The sequence below is a fragment of the Chelmon rostratus genome, chromosome 13 (genome assembly GCF_017976325.1).
Source record: "Chelmon rostratus isolate fCheRos1 chromosome 13, fCheRos1.pri, whole genome shotgun sequence".
NCBI classification, from domain to species: Eukaryota; Metazoa; Chordata; class Actinopteri; order Chaetodontiformes; family Chaetodontidae; genus Chelmon; species Chelmon rostratus.
In genome coordinates, this window is record NC_055670.1 from 1630765 (window position 1) to 1651776 (window position 21012).

At 41.4% G+C, this 21012-nt stretch overlaps 1 protein-coding gene and 1 pseudogene across 7 annotated transcripts; both read right to left on the reverse strand.

Moving 5' to 3' along the window:
- Positions 1 to 430: 430 nt before the first annotated feature.
- On the reverse strand, positions 431 to 12698 carry sf3b1 (splicing factor 3b, subunit 1). 7 transcript variants are annotated; one of them, XM_041950367.1, is made up of 24 exons: positions 12643 to 12698; positions 11876 to 12048; positions 11582 to 11683; positions 11265 to 11379; positions 8682 to 8761; positions 8366 to 8551; positions 7694 to 8156; positions 7457 to 7578; positions 7157 to 7354; positions 6939 to 7040; positions 6384 to 6563; positions 6216 to 6302; positions 5454 to 5724; positions 4652 to 4797; positions 4199 to 4345; positions 3725 to 3850; positions 3381 to 3602; positions 3048 to 3230; positions 2843 to 2954; positions 2583 to 2703; positions 2345 to 2476; positions 1887 to 2159; positions 1536 to 1752; positions 431 to 1062 (listed from the first exon to the last, which is right to left on the reverse strand). In XM_041950367.1, the coding sequence occupies exons 1-24, from the start codon at positions 12668 to 12670 to the stop codon at positions 904 to 906; spliced, it is 3945 nt and encodes a 1314-aa protein (XP_041806301.1). In that variant the 5' UTR covers positions 12671 to 12698; the 3' UTR covers positions 431 to 903. The 7 variants fall into 7 exon arrangements, 5 of the variants coding, with proteins under 5 accessions (XP_041806301.1, XP_041806302.1, XP_041806304.1 ...); XM_041950368.1 differs by lacking the exons at positions 11265 to 11379; positions 11582 to 11683; positions 11876 to 12048; positions 12643 to 12698 and adding an exon at positions 9115 to 11034; XR_006007286.1 differs by lacking the exons at positions 431 to 1062; positions 1536 to 1752; positions 1887 to 2159; ... (13 more) ...; positions 7457 to 7578; positions 7694 to 8156 and adding an exon at positions 9115 to 9169 and having other exon boundaries at positions 8490 to 8551.
- A 4595-nt stretch (positions 12699 to 17293) lies between these two features.
- LOC121615829 lies at positions 17294 to 18768 on the reverse strand (annotated as a pseudogene).
- Between the last annotated feature and the right edge of the window lie 2244 nt (positions 18769 to 21012).

Consider the following 21012-nt stretch of genomic DNA (forward strand, 5'->3'; position numbering starts at 1 on the left):
ATTATTATGTGCACAATATGCAGGGTTGAAAGAGGCATCTTGACCTTGAACTCAGCAATTGCAACCAGGGAACACCAAGCTCAGCACAGCTGACCATTTTTGAATCCTTCAAATGTTTTTCGACCTTCGTTTCCACACAATCTGAAACTTGAATTATCTGAATAGTGTAATTTTATACGTATCCATTGAATAGGAAATAAAAAGTCAAACGTGAATAAAAATTGTCAATTAGCTTTGAAAACATTTTAATGGTAATTGCTACTGACCGTTCAAGCTCTATTAACACAATGTTGTTCGTATGAACATGACTGATGTTTCACTTTGTATGAATATTCAGTTATGGCGACTACATCTATCTGTATAGATGTCCATATTGGGCACATAGTTCTTGTTGCATTAAGAAAAAAAAACCCTCATTGATAGTCAGAAATGGAATTTTATACACAAACATTTTATTTGGTTAAATAAAGCAACAATCTAATAAGAACAGAGGAGTGAAACGAGGATAGGGTGTGTACAGGGAGCAGCCAGTTCAGAGGCCTGCCAATACACAAACATAACCCAAATATTTAAAACGCTGTGATCACTGCTCTGCATTCTTCAATCAAGGCTTGTCTGACCTTCTTACAGGGAACACTCAAAAAATGTAAAAAAAAAAAAAAATTACTTACAGACTCTACAATGTTCCTTTTCTTACTTCTACTTTCATGTTCAATTTCAATTCAGGGTCAATAGGTGGCATCAAAGGGAGGCTGAATGTGCTTGTAATGGGATTTTTTTTTTGCCCTTGAAAAGACCAACAGTTGCTAAATAAAAACGGATTCAGTCCTAGACCAAGATACAGACGGCAATGGAGAGTGATAATTGCAGGAGGACAAAAACAGAGAGGACATAAATCTGTATTTACAAGACATACTCCAGCTCATAGCGGACGTAAATGTTTTTCTCGTCATTGTAGACTTGTGGGTAGTGGGCGATGAGGGCGTCTTGTGAGCCAATGTAGATGGAGTTGTAAATCTTCCAGTAGACATCTCTGACCTTCCTGGCTGGATGGAACAAGCCCTGGAAATACAAGCAACACAACAATACAGGCTTACAACAGTGACCTTTTCTTTTTGATCATTTTTACAACCGTACACTAAGTAATCCAACCAAACTGAAGAGCTTTTTAAAAACAGCTCTTTGTGGTTCCATCTTGCTCTCTGATAATCGCCAATGTCACACAGCCATAGCCTTTTTTTGCTCCTCTTAGTGTCGTTACCTTTTTAAAACTGTTTTCCATAGATATAGGGTGGGGGGGGAGGGGTACTTGGTGTAATGTTTTCCTTTTTTCTTAAGTTTTAAAAAATGTCTTAATTTAATTGTGCCATTTATCTGTTCCTTGGTGAAACTTGTGGGTGGGGTAAGGTAATCATCATTGTTGTTGTGTCATTATAATAATTACAATAACAATAACTATATAGCAAAAGATAATTTAGCAGTATTGGACAGTTGATCAATGTTTATTCCTGTGGGATGGTCGTGGTTGTCCTTACCTGTAAGCAGTACTGCAGCATGCGGCAGGGCCCGATGGCAACCCTCAGCCCCTCCAGGGCACCCATAACAGCCTGGATTACATGAGGCGAGGTCTCAAATACGTTCGGCCACACGTAGTTAAGCAAGTGGTTGAGGGAGTCTTCACAGCCAAAACCATAGACACCCAGAGACATGTGCTGGACCACTGCACTGGCAGTTTGTCTGTGTACCAAGTCTCTGCAGGATGACAGAAATATATGGTCAATGCACACACATACATATACAGACAGACAGACACATATACATATAGATAGACAGAGAGACACACACAGACACACACAGATGACAGAGAGACAGATCTTCCTATTCACCTGTCCATGAGTGCATCCTCCAGCAGCGGTGTGACAGCATAGATGTAGTCTTTGCCCATTTCTCCAATGTACTCGAACAGGAAGGAGAGGGACTTGAGAACACCGTTCTGCACATTGAGCTCAGGCACACGGTATTCGTTCATGAGCGCGGGGAGCACTGTGAATGGTGAACAGGTCTCGGCAACTATGGCAATAGCCACAGTCGTGCAGACTCTGTTCTGACGCTCCTGGACCTTCAGGTTATTGAGCAGAGTGGCCAAGACATCATGGGGGCTGAGTGGAAGGAGGTAAACAAAGTAATGGTTAAGATCACATTTGCAGACAAACAGGAAATGGCTTGATTTATCACGTGAATACTTCAAATGGTAAACACAGACGATAATAAACCAGTATGGACGTTGAGGCTTGTACATTTTTTTAAAAATCACTTTTTTCTTGATTTGGCAGACTGCACTCACCCAATGGCTTTGGCGATATAGCCAAAAGTGTTGACAGTGGCTCGGCGAATGGCTTTTTTGTGAGCCTTGAGCAGCTCCAGCAGTTCAAAACAAATTCTCATCCACTCCCGGGCCGACACATATTCGGCACCCCTAAAATATAAACAATGAGTTAGGATATGGCCCTGTGCTCCTCACTGTACAAGTCTGAAAGACAATACAATCAAATCCATATAACTTCAAGTTTTATTCGACTGACCTGTCAGCAATCCTCCCCACCAGATCAATACAGTTCTCCTGTACTTTCTCGTGTCTGTTCTTCAGGATGGGAGTCAGACGAGGAAGCAGGTCTTTGATTGGTGGAGTCATCTTGTGCATACCTGCAATGAAAAGGGGCATGAGCCAATAGCTATCGACATGCTTCCTTTCTAGATCTAGAAAACTGAATGATCGGCAAGCAAAACAAGCTAATAATTCAAAATGTAATGACAGTTGATCAAGGTGACATAGGACACATACCAATAACATTAACAATGGCCTTGAGTGCTCCCAGGATACTTCCCAGCACCTCAGGATACTCCTCTCCAAGGTACTCATACAGCACCACGCCCAAGTGACCCATCAGTTTTTCCTGCAGTGAAGTACAAGAACGTGCATTAGTTTCTAAAACAAGTTATATGTTTAGGTCTTTGCATCTGTGTGTGTACTTGTCTTCATAGCATACCTCCTGGCAAGTCTTCATGACCACGGCTGTACGGGAGATCAGGTCGGCAGCCTGCTGACGGACTTTAGCTGACTTGTTATTTAGACGCCACAGCACTGTACCACAGATCTGAGGCAGGTAGGGTTTCACACGCTTCCCCAAAGCATTCACCACTGTGCCAAAACCATTCAGCATCACAGAGTCCTGGAGAAAAAGAAGAAGGTATTAAAATCAACAAAACAAAAACATCTTTCTTAAGAGTTTGCTTCCAAATCAAGAAAGTCTTGACATTGCACACTGTGCGCGATAGATTTCATAGCTCTTCATCAAGCTGCTGAGAGTGATCCATCTCACCTCTGTTGTCTGTTCTTGGAAGGCATACAGGATGCCGTCGATCAGCTGCTCCTCCAGCTTGTGGTCAATATCAGCTGCACCCAGGTTGCCCATGATTTTTTCAATGGTCTCCATCACCATCTTTCTGTATTGCTCTGCCTCATCTTTCAGGTCATCAACGATGCGAGAAATGATCTCTGCTGCTCCCACTTTGTTGGCCAACTCCACTGTGGTGTCCACCAACTGTTAGGGGAACAAGACAGTTCAGAAACATGTGAGGGCTGTGTGTTCAGCAAGTCTCAGTGTGCAGTCTACCTAACTCAGTGCCCTGGAAACCATTTTTTTTGAGTTGACCATGAACTAACCTGTCTATAGTTTCGTCTGTCCAGAGCCATCCTGTGTTGCCAGAAGTGCTTGAAGAAGGGGGGCAGGATCTCCGTTTTAATGTAGTTGGCTTCCACACCATCAGTACCACAACACTGTTTCACCACCTTTGAGACAAAACACATGTGTAGGTCAGAGACAGAAACTTGTGACTGAGGACATCAACATGGCTTCAGCTCTCATAGATTAGATTTCAGACAAAGAGCAGTGTTTGTAAATGTAACCAACGGGTGCAGGGTGAGAACAGAGAGGACACAGTTGTCAGTTCTGCTAATTCTCATGTTGGTGTTCATGTAGCGAACTACTAGCCCTGATGAAACCACTGAGTGGTTGAACAGGCGAGAATGAGTCGCAGGAATTTTTTGGAGGTTTACAGAGGCTTGATTTTTGGTGCAGAGGTTGAACACCTAACATTTATTGAGCATGCTCCACAAGCTATTCTTCCCATTCCTTACCTTGAGCACAATCTTTTTCATCTCCTCATCAGGGGACTGGAACTCTCTGATGAGAATCAGCATCACTTCTCTGGTGTAGTAGTTTGCATACTCAGCATCCATCAGTGGGATCAGATAACCAATAGCTTTGAGGAAAGCAGCCAGACCCTGGTAACAAAGGTCAAAAAATATTGTAAATACAATCTTAGCTCACAGATTGTGGCTTGGCAACCTTAATTATATGTACAAATGTATTTGTCTGATGCTCCCAGCAGAGTATTAATGGTCTTTCATCTGACCTCTACTGGCAGCAGCAGTTCCTCAAAGAGAAGATTCTTTAGCAAGCAAATATTCACACTGTAGCCACACACAGGCTTAGTGCTGGGTGTTGATCTTGCAATAAATCAAAAAATAAATAACCAAATTTCCCCAGCTGAGGATTAATAAAGTTGATCTCCAAAACTGACTTCTTACCTTTCCTCTGTGCTGTCTGATACCCTTCCAGAGCGGCTTGAGGACTGAGTCAAAGGATTCAATACCGTAGGGTGTAGCAGCTTCAGCGAGGGCAGCTATAGCCAGGGCACTGATGGTCCTCACCTTCTGCTGCTCATCCACCAAACCTGTGGCATCACACAGACAAAACCAACAGTCAGAGGCAGTCAGTCAGAGATGTATGTGGGACATATGTACAGACAACCCAAAAATGTAATGCCACCAGCCACAGCTATCACCAGCTCAGAGGCATAAAACTTAAAGCTGGAAACAAGGAGAACAATGTCAACAATAAACATCTGCCAATCACTGCTGCTTAGAAACCGCACATGCTCAGAGAAACTGTATTAGAAAGATTGATTTCAAATGAACCGTGGCATGGTTCTACTACTAATATAGTGTTACAGTAGATGTAGCCCAATTAAAAATAATACCATATAAGAGATCAATTCATGTATACATGTTGTAGGAATGGAATTTCAACAGTGTCAGTGTCCTGTTTTTTTTGATGATGGAAGATGATACTAATGTATCACAACTGGAAAAAACACCATACAACTGTAAAAGTACACCAATGGGATGGGGGAGAAGTTGGGTTTAACTCAAAAATAAGTGTAAAAACCAACTGAAACTATGGCTCTGCATTTGAAACTAAAACCTAAAAGTACTATACCAGTATAACATATTATACTGTACTATAATAGTATTAGTAGTGGTTCTATAAAAGGCTGCAATTTGAAAATGATTAACAGTGCTACAAGGACTTGCAAAGACCTAGACTGACCGTGTTCGATAATCTCCACCAAGCTGCGAAGGTGGGGCAGAATGGCGCAGCCCATCAGGATGGCAATCTGCTGTACGATCTTGATGCCTGTGTGTCGGGCCTGCCAGGACTTCTTGCTTTTACACACAGCTTTGAGAAAGGGCAGGAGAGAGGGAATACCAAGAGCAGAGGCCACCACAGCAAAAGCTCGGGCTGTGGTGTTTCTCACGTACTCATCCATGTTGTCAATATCAGGTCGCATTGTGGAGATCATCGTAGCCAAACCAGCAGCCTGGGACAAACCAGAAGAAGACAAATGTCAAATATCTGAGCGATAGCTCACACCACAAAACACTAAAATAGAATGTGTTTTATTCATAGTACAATTTGTCCATTCAACCTGGATACAAATGGAATGGATCAATAAAGTAGCTGCTGTTCATAACTATTTGTGTAAACAAGTGTACATGTAGTGAGACTGAATTCATATAATTTGGTCTTAATGTAGACATATCCGTATGTTTTATAATTCATTACAGTGGCAATGATTAATATCTATGAAAGCAATAAATAACAAAATTCTGTCTACTGAATATCTGATTGTAACCAACGGGTGCAGGTTGAGAACAAACAAGGAATACATGTCCAGTCTGCTAGCTCTCATGTTGGCATTGATCTAGCGAACGACTAGCCCTGATCTGACCATGGACTGGTTGAACAGGCGAGAATGGTTCGCAGGAAGCAGAGTGAGCGTAATTTCCTTTCTATGGTGCTGCACAGTACCTTTGCCAAGTTAGAGATGATTTCTCTGCCTTCTACTCTTGCATAGTAGTCCTCATCAATCAGTAGGGGCTCAATCACCACCAGGATCTGGACACAAACAGGACAGTAAATTAGTTCCAAAAATCACAATCCTCTAAAGCAAGCACAGATCTTTCACACTCAGCCTACCTTGTGTACGTATGGTCGAACCAGGTCATCCAGTTTGTAGAGAATGCGGTCAATCACTTTCACCAGCAGGTGGCGCTCCTGGTCCTCCAAGGTGGGTGACATGAGTAAAGGCAGGATCTGGTTGAATAGGGGGCCTGCTCCAAATTCACGAGCCTTATCTGTGATCTGACGCAGAGCGGCCTAGGACAAGAGAAGGGAGATGATCAGTCAGTAAGACAGCTGAAATCAGGTGGATTGAGATAGCCTTCAGTTCTCAATAGAACTGATGATTTCTGTCCACTGCTGCCAGCAGATCATGATCGTCTACATTACGACCTCTACTGAAAGCAGCAGTTCCTCAGAGAGAAGATTCTTTAGCAAGCAAATATTCACACTGCAGCCACATGCAGGCTAAGTGCTGGGTGTTGATCTTGCAATATGAATTAATGTTTTTGGGCTCTATGCTATTACAAGCCTCCTTGGCAAATTTATGACATGAAATTGGCTGGAGGAGTTTTAGGGGAACAGGAAGTTTTTCATATGAGGGTTCAAAGTAGGGAAATAACAGCAACCAACCTTCCTCATAGGTGGTGTTCCATTTTTGATCTTCAGTAGCAGCTTCATGATCTTCCTTTCTTTCTGCTCTTCTGGACTCAGTGTGGACTCATCCACCTCCACCTAACACAAATACACAGAGCTTGCCATCAATACATATGCTGAACTTCAGACTTGACAAACATCAAGCTGTTGATTTTATGTTTTACATTTGTTGTGAGCAAAAAATTGATGCTCACCAGCAGTTTGTCAAAATACTGGATGTCATCAGGTTTGAGGAAGGGGAGGTTTCCTGAGGGCTGATCATTCATCTGTTTTGTGGTGCGGTCTTCTGCCTGCATGTGGAAGCCCGTCATGCCTCCAATAGGGGTGGGAGTGGCTGACAGCTTACGGGCAGGAGTACGGATCGGAACGTAGCCTGCCGGTGGAGGCAAAACCTGTGGAAAAGAAAATAAACTGTCAGTACAGTGAATACTTTTACAGAATGCTTACTCAAGCTTTTGTCAGTAGAGAATTAAAGGCAATAAAGGGGAACAGACCTTGTATCCCTCTGGGAACATAGCATCAAGCTCCTCGTCTGTGAGAGGCCGGTTCCTCTCATCAATTTCCCTCTCCCACCTCCAGGCCTGTAGCTGCTCTGGAGTCATGCTCATCAGGTGGCCTGAAGAAAACAGATGAGGCAACTGATTTAAAAAACACAGTAAAACTATCATGGTGCCTGAGGATCCATGTTGTAAATATAACAATAATAAAACAAAAAGTGAAGGCTTATTCACCTGGTGTTGGGGTAGCCATGTTCATAGCTGGTGTTCCTATGGGAGTTTTTCCTGGCGTAAGCAGTGGTGTTGATGATCCCATCTGACTGGCAGGGGTTTCATCCCACCGTGACTTCCTCTTACTGGCCCCTGGGGTCGGAGTCTCACCCACTGACTCATCTCCTCTGTCTGTGCGTGGCGTTTCAGCCCAGCCACTCCCGTGTCCCGGGGTCTCCCTTTCTGTCTTTGGTGTTTCGTCCCAGCGGTTCTTGCGTACACTTCCTGTGGCTCCACCGTGGCCAGGCGTGGCATGGCCAGGTGTGTCCCTGCCAGGGGTGGCCGCGCCAGCAGGTGTGTGACTTGGAGTGGGGTCCCACATGCGGGTACTGGGAGTGGCCCCTGGGGTCTCACTGCCTTTAGGGCGGCCAGGTGTTTCATCCCATCGGCTGTTTGAAGGTGTGTGCGCAGGGGTGTGTCCTGGAGTCTACAAGGGACGAGAAACAAAGACATTAGGAGATTCAAAACACGAGAGAGAAATCTGCAGCTTCAAACTTCTGCAATACTGGATTCTCTCAAATTACTGATTTACATGATACTAAATACTGAGAAATTGAAAATAACATTTGTATTCTCTGTAAAGCACTTATCCAGTTATCCATCGAGCAGTAAGAGGCTGAAACTTTTGTGGCTCACCTCAGCGGTAGAGTCAGCCTGGTCCCAGCTGGACATCTTTTTGGGTGTAGCATTAGAGGGGGTTTGGTCAGCTGTCTGGTCCCAGCGACGCTTACGTTTTGTGGCAGCTTGGGCGGCGGCAGACCCGTTGACAGCTTTCAGGTCCCCTGACTTGGCCTTCTCTGCCAGCTGCTGACGAATCTCTCTCTACATGCAAAAGGATGAACATGCAGGATAAATCGTATGCCAACAAAGCACAGGACTCTATAAAGTAATATCTGACTACATTATCTGAAAGTTAGTTTACAGTCCATGTTAACAGTGGGTAGCCATTTACCTCCTCTTTGGACAGGTTCTGCTCTAACATGACGTCCACGTACGACCTGACTTGCAGCTTGGGGTCCGGTGTTTTGCCCCCTGCGCGAAAGAGCACGAACAAGAACATAGGACACTCATTAGTTTCCACTCTTGGGACCCAAGTTATTACAAACACAGCAAACACAAACACAGCCAGCTAACCCTGACTCTCTTTACCAACAGATTAACTTACATTCCTTCTTTTATAAACAGCTGATTCACAAAACAAAGTCCTATCAAATTGCAAACAAATATACATTGGTCTCTGTTACATACAATCATAGCATTCTAATGAAAAACAAGCAGATACATAGAGAGAAGAGCTGAGGTTGTGGTGTTTTCTTTAAGTGGATTAAGAAGTTATAGCCATCACTGATGCAGGGGTCCTGGGCTGTGCTCTTCAGAATACGTACACTTTCAGTGCCAAGGGTCCTTCTGCAGTCAGACTTCAACCGGCAGAAAAGAAGCCTAGAAAATTTCTCTTTACCATTAGTAACACTTTGGAAAAGGGTTTGAACTCACACACAACAGCATACCACCTGTGTTGCATTGACTTATGGCACTCAAAACAACGTATCTTCTTGGGGTGTAACCACAAAACTAGAAAAAAATCTTTTGAGACCATGTGGTCCAGATTATTTCTACTAGCATTAAGTCAAGACTTTGAGGCTACATCTAGGAATTACATTACAGTACAAAAACCTGACTATCTACTTTGGCATTCAAATATAAAACTAAGGCAAAAAAAAAAAGTAATGATAAATCTAGCCAAACTGTAAGAAATATAATAATATGACATGCTGGAGCCACACTGACTCACAACAGCACTGGTTATAATTCAAACATAATACATTTAGCTCTTGCCTTCAGGACAAAGGTAACTGATAAAATAAGGCAACGTTATGTAGTCAAATATTTGGGCAGGAATTTTCCATTGTGGATGCATGTGGAGAATTTTATCTAAATTTGTTGGAACTTGATAAGCCTAATAAAAAAAGGACTCTTGGGGGTTGGGGTTTGTTGTAGCTGGGCTGCATCTGATTCCCCTCAAAGGCCCCAAACAAGCAGCCAGTGGACCCTGACCAAACTGACAAGTGCATAGTTCTCTGTGTTCCCCATAACCTACACAGGATGAGTTGCTGCACCCTTAACAGAGTGCAGTACAGGACTGGCAAAGCAGTACTGCTGTAGGAGAGAAATTAAGGACAGTTAGTATGGGCCTGTGGTATTGTGGTACACAATTTTCTTGATAACATATTTCTATTTTACAGAGAGAGTTGTAAAATAAAAATATATTTACACAACAACTTTGTACAAAGAACTCTCTCTACATGCAGGCTTCAGATAACCCCTTCCTAGACCAAACCTGAAACATCCAGGCTATTTAAGCTCATGTTGTCAGGGGAAGTGAAGATGCAATAAAAATGCAAAGAAAGATAAACTAGTCGGTTTGGAATAGGTTGTGGTTTAACACAAAATACTCTCTTTGCATGTTTCTGCACTTACAACCCCATTTCCAGGCACTGTTTTGAAAGCTTTCAAATATCTAAAATTGGTTAATTCAAGATAAGCTACATAAACTCAACCTCAATAAATCTATAAATTGTGACCCTCAGATCTGAAGGAAAAGCTGGTCTCACTTAACAGTAAGTTATAACTAACTTGCCATGCATTTTTCCTATGCTGTGGCCTGAGGAACTTCATATATATGACAAGCCAACAGAAGTGAGTTACCACTATTGGGAGACTGCAAAGACAAATGAAACCTGATTGCCAAATTCATTTTATGACTTTTAATTCTCTTATATAAACCTGATGATTTTGGGTTGACTTCACCAAAATGACCCAACATATTTCTCTCCACTACCTGCCTTTGGGACCTAAAGCTTCATCTATGAGCGAGCACATTGTTGTTTGTCATTAGCTGCTGAGCTCAGCATGGCATAGCATAGTTCATTGGCAGGTGAATTACACCATACATAACCATCAAACTAACACTTCTCATCCTCGTATTCTATGACATGAAGGCACTGCACTTTCCAAATATAATCTAGATCTGATGCTCATATGGGATTGTTAACCCTTCGACTCACACACAACCCATCTGCAACCCATGTTTGTTAGGTGAATTACCCCCTTGAACATTCAACACCTAACCACCTCCCCAATGAAAAGTATGGTAACCCTACAATAGGTTTAACTGTATTTTATTGCACACACATGTAAAAAAAATTGTTTGCGCATTAAAATCATGGCAGGTTTTTTCCATACAAAAATACTGAAGACAAACTAAGAGCCCATACTGACACTGTGTTGCAAAGTTGGACACAAATGCAGATCATATATTAAGAAAACATACAATGACACAAAATTCTTACACCATGAAGGATTGACCACAGGGAAGGCATCAAGTCTGGGAGGCAAGCTATTGCATTGTGGTCGAAGGGTTGAACAGCAAAACAATGGGTGTGAAACCATTGGTAGTCATGGCAGTCACAAAAAAGTGAACCGTGAAAAGGGGGAAGGGGAAGGTGTAATGAAGACAAAAAATAGCAAAATTTACCATCTGCAAAAGGGTCGAGACGTTCAGGTGAGATGATCATCTGTCTGCGCCTGGCTTTGTATTCATCTTCCCGCTCTGCAATCTTCTGTGGACGATGCTCTGCAAATGGGTCATACTGCAAAAAAAAAAAAAAAAAAAGGGTATAGAGTGTGAGTTTATTTCAAAATCAAAACAAAAGGGCCTCTAGTGAGGAACGATTGAAATATACTTCAACCTATTCTACAGAAAGAAAACTCACTGTGACAATACACAGTGAATGCACTTGATGGCAAGAACAAAGAAATAAGAACTGATATTTGTGATAAACTACCACATACTTGCTCGTCTGACTGAGGAATGGCATTGAGTATTGCCACTGGTGCGTGGTACCCTGGCTTCTTTTGTCCCAACAAACTTGTAGATGAATCATCTTCATCGTCCTGAGGAGAGAAAGACACATGGGAGTCTAGTCAAATCTTACCAAAATGGCAAGACTCTTCCAGCTCATATGCAACAGGAAAAGTGGAGCAGTCAAGCTCCAAGATATTGAGGAATTGTGACAGAATTAAGAAAACAGAAAACAATCTGCAACTACCTTTATGTATCTATGCCCTTGTTTGGAAATTACTTACATCCTCCTGCTCATTGGCAGCAATGGAAGTGACATATCCAGCAAAGCGACTGTCGTTGCCTCCATAGATCTCCTGGTCATAAAAGCCAGTGGAGTCAAGGCCCACTCCCTGCTCTCCTTCCTCCAGCAGGGTAGCCTTCATGCCCTGGATCTCCAGGATCTGGGCCTCGATATCTACAGAGAAAGAGAAACAAGCAAGAAAGAAAAAGAACTGAATAATTCAAGTTGCAGCAATATCTGACCCCCCAGTAAAAAAAACAAAAAACACATCAGCAAGCATCATAAGCTGAAACTACTTACTTACAAGATACAGAGGTAACGGCGCCTAACAGACAGCATGACGGCTTAGTAACACAAACAGCTAAACATAATACTGTGCGTATGTGCAACGTGTGGTCGAGCGGTGTTAAATGAAGCTGTTACTGAGTTAGCCATATCGGAACCATATTAGCATTTAAACAACAGCAAACAGTAACTACGTAGAGGTAGTTGCACATTAAGCCGTGATCCTCAAAATAATGTATACACGTCGGTAAGTCTGCTGGCGGTAGCTAACTAGCAAGCTAAAAAGCTAGCAACCAGCGCCATTATCTAAGACGTCCGCGTTGTGTCGTACTATGGCCTGCTGCTTATCACGTTTAACATCGACAATTAATTTATTAGTACATCCTCCAAACACTGCAATACCTAGTACAACATTTACGACATAGAATGACGTTAAACGTGATCTGAAATATAACCTATTTAGTATTTTTGGAAGAAATTTACCTTCGTGCGTTTTGGCGATCTTCGCCATTTTGGTGGTGGTTGTTCGAGTCTGAAAACGGAAGTATGTCAATCCACAGTTCCGTGTCTTTCAAGCTGTTCTCAGATCAGTTCACAAACGTCCACTTCGTTCATTGTGTAAAAGCCAAAACACGGAGGCTAATCAGGAGTCGGTTTAGCCTTAGAGTATTTGCAACGCGGTAGAAATAAATATTGAAATTGTAACCAGTACCAATAACTTACACACAGCACGTATTACAGGCAAAAAAGAGAATAAACTACACATTGTTTATTATGCAGAATGCACTCTCCAGAGTTTTATTTTATTACACATGAGATTAATGGATTATTATTATGGCTACTGAGTCATCACTTTTTTATAATAATTTTGTACATCAAAACCATGATCTGAAAAGTAGCTCAAAATGTTACTTTTAGCTTGCTCATGTCCTGTACTTATAATTAGAGTACTTCTGTAAAGAACTACTTTCTACCACTGTAATCATTCATATTTGTGAATGTGGAAAACGTTTAAATTTATACACTATAATACAACAACAACTAAGTAAAGTACTATGACTTTTATTAGAGCTACTTTTATACAGTCCTCAGACAGACTTGATGATAAGTCAAATTTTTAGGCTAATTTTTTATTTAAATTTACAACAAAAGAACAAACATCAGAGCAATAACAAGCTTCAGAGCACCCAACAATACAGAATTAACGTTCAAAATAAACTTTATTAGCCAAGTGTGTTGACACATGAGTTTAACCTCCCTTCTCAGTAGCTCTCAATATACTTATTTACACACAGTGCTGAGGAGCAGTGCAAATTTACAGAATACACAAATAAAAGCATACAGATAAACAAAGAGAACAAGATAAAAAAAAAATAAATATATAGCTCTTATACCAACATGAACATCCAGGGTTTGGACATTGAGAGCGTGAAGCAGAGGAGGATGTTAGCCAAGCTGACACACCTGGGTGTGCACCTCAACAACAAACTGGACAAGACCACCAATACAGATGTCCTGTACAGGAAGGGCCAAAGTCGTCTCCATCTGCTGAGAAGACTGAGGTCCTTTGGAGTGTGTAGGACACTGTTCAAAACATTTAATGACTCTGTGGTTGCATCTGCAGTCTTTTACACAGTGGTCTGCTGGGGCTGTGGAAGCTCCGAGAGGGACAGAAAGAGACTGAACGGACTGGTCAGGAGGGCTGGTACTGTCCTGGACTGCCCTCTGGACACCATTGAGAACATAGGCGAGTGGAGGATGTTAGCCAAGCTGACATCAATCACTGACAGCAGCTCCTTCAGCAACAGACTGCTGTATCCACTCTGTAAGAAGCAACGATACCACAGGTCCTTTATTAATTTGGACTACTGTTGTTTAACATCCTTCTATCTCATGCATGCTATAACCTGTGCAATATTACATTCTTTTATTTTCCTGAAGTACTACACCCACGCATATATATTTTTATTTCCACTGTGATACACACACACACACACACACACACACACACATGTTTATATTAATCTACTGTGCAATAGAGCAGACACTGTACTTAACTTATCCATACCAACCATGTGCATTTTTTTTCAAATCCTTGTGCAATTTTTTAAAATTTCTCAATATTTTCCATTGGCAATATATTTTTTAATAGTCTTTTGTATAAAATGTACATATATATATAGTCCACTCCTTATTTTGTATTTTTTATTTTCCATTGCCTTGCTATTGCTATTTCTATTGCAGCTGATTGTAACACTGAATTTCCCCAGCTGGGGATTAATGAAGTTTATTTTATCTTATCCTATGCCAGTGCAAAGTATGGAGGAATAAATATTGTATGAATAATACGTTAACATGCAGATGTGGTTTGATGTGTGTATGTAATTGTTTATGATATTTAGTTTGTTTACTTGCATTTACATTTATTTTGTTCCCCTAGAAAGCACTTTGTAATTATGGACACACACACTCGTAAGTTTTCAGTCATACTCAAATTGTCAAACTGTCACTGTTTTGCAGATGGAGTTAGGTAGTCACCTGGTGGACGTACTTTCTGTCAAAACATCTATCTGATGTAGGAAATGAATTCTTTGACTCTCAGCCTTTCTTTCACTTCCACCCTCTACCACCACCAGAGGTCCCCATTTACCCAGAAATCTTTCCATTTTGCTTTCTTCAGAAATGAGAATGAAATGATTTTTGAAATATTTCTTGTTTCCTTCCTACAGTTGAATAATGCTGGCACAAAAAAAACAGTAGTTTAAAAATTGGAATTCATGAGAAATCCCTGTTATACATCTGTTTTTGAGAGTTTTCACAGTAAAATATTGAATTCAAGTTGTTTCTGTGTAAATCAGTGTGTTGAATTTACTCTCCCTCAAACCATAACCTCATCTTTAAGTTTTTATCCAAAGTCTTACAGTACCATTTGTTTGTAATATACTCATTTGTATATTGTATCACCTGTGTGTCTATATGGATTCACTGTATAGTTATTTTAATCTAAGCAATTATGAACTACTTTACATTGTAGTAAGTACTGCGAGTACTAGACTTGCACTATTGACAAAATATTACCAGACACTGTTTCAAGTTTTTCAATATTAGTTCAGTATCTGGTCAAGACATTTAATAGAATTTGACCCTTCATGTTTTGGTACGGATGTAATCTCCATGTTAAGCATATGCCAGTCATTTCTCAGATCAATAGAGAAAACTGCTATCCAAAAAGAACATACCTCATGCAGTTAAGTAATAAAGTGAAGCAACGAGCTCCATTAGGTGTCTCAACAGCACGTCCTCACAACATATAACTGTGAATGAAAGCACAGAAACTATAATTATGCAGTCTATTTACATCCTATCAGCATCATACACTGGCAAAGAAATACAGGAATCAACCTAAATGTTTTACAGTATATGTTTAACAATGGCTTAGAATATAGTGTGAGCAGAGCAACTGTCCCTCTAGAACAAAGTATCGCTGAAAACTACTGTCTGAAACTACACAAAGCAGTTGGATACTTGAAATGAAGGCTGGGATTGATCTTATTTGAAACAATCACTGCATCTTGCAGTGAGGTTGCTCCAGCCGCTGGTTTATATTGGCAGCAGCAGGAGCTGGGTTGGGATGTTTGCCTGTGAGCTAGCGTGGCGTTCATGGTTTCATGTATGTTTCAGTGCAGAAAACTGTCCACGCTTTTCCACAGCTTTATATTCAGGGCCTGTTGTGTTTTACAGCCAAATATGAGTTCAACTTCTGAAGTGCACATCTTTTCAGCATTCAAAATATTCTGTCGTAGGATTTTTGTCAGAGGAAATATGCAACCCTAAATTTATTTATTTCCCAAAGGAGTCAGATTACCTCGTGACTGTGAGATGGAGAAAAATCTGGAATGATTCTAAACTCCATGTCTTACATTGACAAGAGCACTATCCAGAAGTATAGTTCTGCCTTGTTCTTTTACCCATCACTGTCTGGGATTTAAGAGGAGCAAAGAGTGTTTAGCTAAAGCCATTTCGCCTTTCAGTTTGAAAATTAGCGTACAGACTAGTGGTCGTGCATTGTTTTCATGCCAAAACCGAAAATCTATAAGCAATTGACAAAAACCTAGTTTGAATAAATCTCCCATGAGCTCATATTTGGAATATGTGTTCGGCAGATACTTTATTCTGAGTCTACCGATGCATTAACGAATAACAGGAGAGACAAATGGGCAGATGAACTGAATGCTTAGTGCAATAAACTGTATTCATGTAGGTCAGTGTCATGTACAAGCCATTTTGTTTTGTCTGTTTTTGTGCATTTAATGAAATCAAATTACTGCTGAATTTGAAGAAATGGATTTGTGTAGCCAAACTTGGTCAAAATTACAACAAAATCAAATAAAAACTTTTACAACACTTGTGAATGTGTTATGTTTTGGTGAATCAGTCATGTTTTCTTGATGCATCTTCATCACTCTGCCCATATTATCTTTCTTCTTCCAATTTTAGTTTGATAAGTTTCTAAATTCATTCCCTGATTTTCATACAGAGTCGTTCATTATTCAGAAGAAATGGAGTCTAGCAACAGCAGAGTCACATATTCTTAAACACCACCCTTTTTTAAACCAGACCAGTGTCGAGCCTCTGGTAGGTAACGTTCAGGTAATTTGAAAATTACAGTGGTTTGTCATTTCAGCCTGATGTGGAGTTCAAACATCTGTTGAACTCTACTGCCCCCAAGTGACTTAAGTGAGCTGAGCAGCAAGACCATCTACAGTCAGAACATTTTAGATCTGAGTGAGAACCAAGTTAATATCAACTGATCTAAGGCAGATATGTTATTTAAAGATGTTTATCTGTGGCTTGGAGTGCAATGTTAGCAGAGTAACTGTCCTTTTACAACAAGGTATCACTAAAACTAATGCAATGTGAAACTTCACAAACCAGTTTGATACTGCCCAAGATAGCAGCTGCCCTTAGCATTAAACTACAGAAACAGAAGATTCTGCACTTCTATTTAAAATGCTCTCAAATAGTACTTCTGCCCGATGGAAAAAGTGTTCAAGTAAACAGTACTGCAGTCAATGAACAAACTTTATTTTTCACATCAACAGAGGCACAGATCAGAGATCAATACATTGGAATGCATGCCTGCTCAATACTCCTCTCCTTCATCATCCTCTCCAACACTATCAGCTCCAACCTCCTCATAATCCTTCTCCAGAGCTGCCATGTCCTCTCTGGCCTCGGAGAACTCTCCCTCCTCCATACCCTCACCCACATACCAGTGAACAAAGGCACGCTTAGCGTACATCAGATCAAACTTGTGGTCAAGCCGAGCCCAGGCCTCTGCAATAGCAGTGGTGTTGCTCAGCATGCACACGGCCCTCTGGACCATGGCCAGGTCTCCACCGGGAACTACAGTGGGCGGTTGGTAGTTGATGCCAACCTTGAAACCAGTGGGGCACCAGTCCACAAACTGGATGGTGCGCTTGGCCTTGATGGTGGCAATGGCAGCATTCACATCTTTGGGCACCACATCACCACGATACAAAAGGCAACAAGCCATGTATTTGCCGTGGCGAGGGTCACATTTCACCATCTGATTGGCTGGCTCAAAGCAGGCGCTGGTGATTTCTGACACCGTTAATTGCTCATGCTAAGCCTTTTCAGCAGAGATGACAGGGGCATAGGTGGCCAGAGGGAAGTGAATACAGGGATATGGCACCAAGTTGGTCTGGAACTCTGTCAGATCAACATTGAGGGCACCATCAAAACGAAGGGAAGCAGTGATGGAGGGCACAATCTGACTGATCAACCTGTTCAGGTTGGTGTAAGTGGGACGCTCGACGTCGAGGTTCCTACGGCAGATATCGTAGATGGCCTCGTTGTCCACCATGAAGGCACAGTCAGAGTGCTCCAGGGTGGTGTGGGTGGTCAGGATGGAGTTGTAGGGCTCCACCACAGCAGTGGACACCTGTGGAGCTGGGTAGATGGAGAACTCCAGCTTGGACTTCTTGCCGTAGTCCACAGACAGACGCTCCATCAGCAGGGAGGTGAAACCAGAGCGGGTGCCACCTCCGAAGCTGTGGAAGACCAGGAAGCCCAGAAAGGCCAGTGCACTGGTCAGCCTGAGGACAGAGAGGGAGACACAATGATCACACATCAGATACAGTTCTGTCTTTTCATTTCATATTCAGGACCAAAAGCTGCTCTGAATGTACCCACCAGTTTGCGGATCCTCTCCAGCACCAGGTCGATGATCTCTGCCAATGGTGTAGTGTCCACGGGCGTAGTTATTGGCAGCATCCTCCTTTCCAGTGATCAGCTGCTCAGGGTGGAACAGCTGGCGGTAGGTCCCAGTGCGCACCTCATCTAAGGGGAAGTACCGTACATTATAGGCGGGTTTGACTGGCTGGGGGATTTTTAAGAAGATCTCCCCTCCACCCTCAATATTTATTATAATTTATATTTCATGAGTTTACCGATGACAGTGGGCTCCAGATCCACAAAAACAGCTCTGGGAACATGCTTTCCAACTCCTGTCTCACTGAAGAAGGTGTTGGAGGAATCATCTCCTCCTCCGATGGTCTTGTCACTCGGCATCTTTCCGTCCGGCTGGATCCCATGTTCCAGAGAGTAAAGCTCCCAGCAGGCATTGCCAATCTGGACACCAGCCTGACCCACGTGCACTGAGATACAGGTGTGAGAAAGTTTAGGAATTAAAAAAACACACTTGGCTGGCTGAAAAGCTATCTTTAAAAGCTCTTGTAACATCTGTAACAAACTTAATTTGACGCTGAAGGCTACTCATCACATGGTGAGAACTTCTCTACAGCCAATGTAATATCTATGGAGGAGGCTTTTAAAAAACGGCTCTTTGTAAAGAACCAGATCATCATGACTGAGGTCACCTGATGAAATGTTGCACATTCAGCTATGGATTTGCGTAACAGAAAACCCCTTAATAAAAAATTTATCACAAAAAGGCTGATTATTCAGGCATACAGTGCGCTTAAGGAAGAACATCATGTGTTGTTATTACGTATTATGTATATCATTTTTACTGCTCGCTATTTTGATATTTTATTATGTATAGTTTGTTCTTTATAGTCTTATTTCACCATTTTTCACTTATTTCACTGTGTGTAATGCTGCTGCTGCTGCTGCACTGCAATCTCCCAGCTTGGGATAAATAAAGTCTATCTATCTATCTATCTATCTATCTATCTATCTATCTATCTATCGAGAGCAAAAACTTCTGTGGTGGAACAACAAACCAACTGTAACGTTAGCTAAAGATTTACACAGGGCCAACAAAACGTGAAAGATTCAGTTCAAAAGGCCCAGCGGGCTTTGAGTGAATAGGCTTGAAAAGCCCGTGGTTGCAGTTTCATAAAGACCAGGCCGCTTCAAACAGGAATGTTTCGGGCTGAAAACACATTGACCTCCACCAACTGGGTCGATGCGCAGACACGAAAACTGGAAATTGGCAGTTTAGACTGAACTTCAGTTTGGGCTGTGCCCTGTCGAGTCAACTTACACTAAAATGACCAAAGTTACAGTTAAAACGACCCACTGAAGGTGGAGTTTGGTGAACAGTCTTTCAACTCAAACGTGTTATGTGTTTATTTTAAACAAAGCTCAAATGCAGACCGTTAATGGTGCTTATTTAAATTAATAATGGTCGACGGTTAAACTGCGTAATAGTTAAACTGCGCTGCAGCCTGACGACACACTTCAGAGTTTTTAATTGACTTGAATCAACACAAAAAGTGAATAAAAACCATGTTTTCATACTCACCATATTTCCTGAAGCTGTGAAGTCTGTTGGGGTTGAGAGTAAGAAGAGGAACAGGCTAAGTTAGCATTTTGGCCTTTATGAGTCCTGTGTAAGAAGTAACTGATGATTTTCGCTGGGCAGGGCGCTTTTATACTCTCTGACCCGGCGGGAATGTGCTGCTGAATCCGATTGGTTTCGGGGATCACATGGGGGGAATCCTATTGGTTAAAATGAACTGCCGTATTCCACTATGAGCGCTGCTGGAAAGTGGGGCAATCACAAGTGCGTGTTGTGTCCTGTTACAGATGTCCTGGTAAGGTTGTATGTGAGAAAGTTGATAATGATGGTCACTGGGTAGCCTGTGTATTGAATGTTGACGATAACCTTATTATTATGGTCAATATATATGGATACAACAATGATCAAAAAAATCGAATGCTATTGCATCAGTTGTCAATAGTTAAAATGGAATTTAGTACAAAGTTTCATACTAATAACATTGTGATTGCGGGTAATTTTAATTTAACCCCAGACGAGTGGAAAGATAGATGGCCTTCAAAATTATCTGTTGAACATAAAAATCCAGTCTTAGAAGAACTTATGATTGATAAAAAATTGATTGATATATGGAGGTCTCTACACAAAGATATCAAACAATTTACCTGGTTTAAACCAAATGGCCAAAGTAGATCACGCATTGATTATTGGCTTGTCTCAATTCAATTTCAAAACACGTCACAGAAACTTTAATTAGTAATTGCCCACTAAGGGATCATTGCATTATTAATCTTAAATTAGAAAAGAGAAGTAACAAACCAAAAGATTACTGGAAACATAACTCCCAGTTGCTCAAGATACAGATTTCTGTGAAGGTATAAAAAAGTTGATTCTGGATGTAAAGAATGATCACACAGTTGGAACTCCAATCCAAAAATGGGAATATCTAAAATTCAGCACAAGAAACTATTCTATAACATTTGGTAAAAAACTAAATGAGGAAAAGAAAGCACAGGAAACATCTGTGATTAAAGAGCTTATGATATTTTATAGTAAACTCGACTGGAATGAAGAAGATAAGGAAA

Coding starts and splice junctions, on each gene's coding strand:
- sf3b1 (XM_041950367.1), bottom strand. CDS start 12,670: ATGGCGAAGATCGCCAAAACGCACGAAG. Junction 8,552..8,681: donor AGAACCTGTCCAAAGAGGAG/GTAAATGGCTAC, acceptor TTTTGCATGTAG/AGAGAGATTCGTCAGCAGCT. Junction 2,704..2,842: donor GGCCATTGTTAATGTTATTG/GTATGTGTCCTA, acceptor TTTTCATTGCAG/GTATGCACAAGATGACTCCA.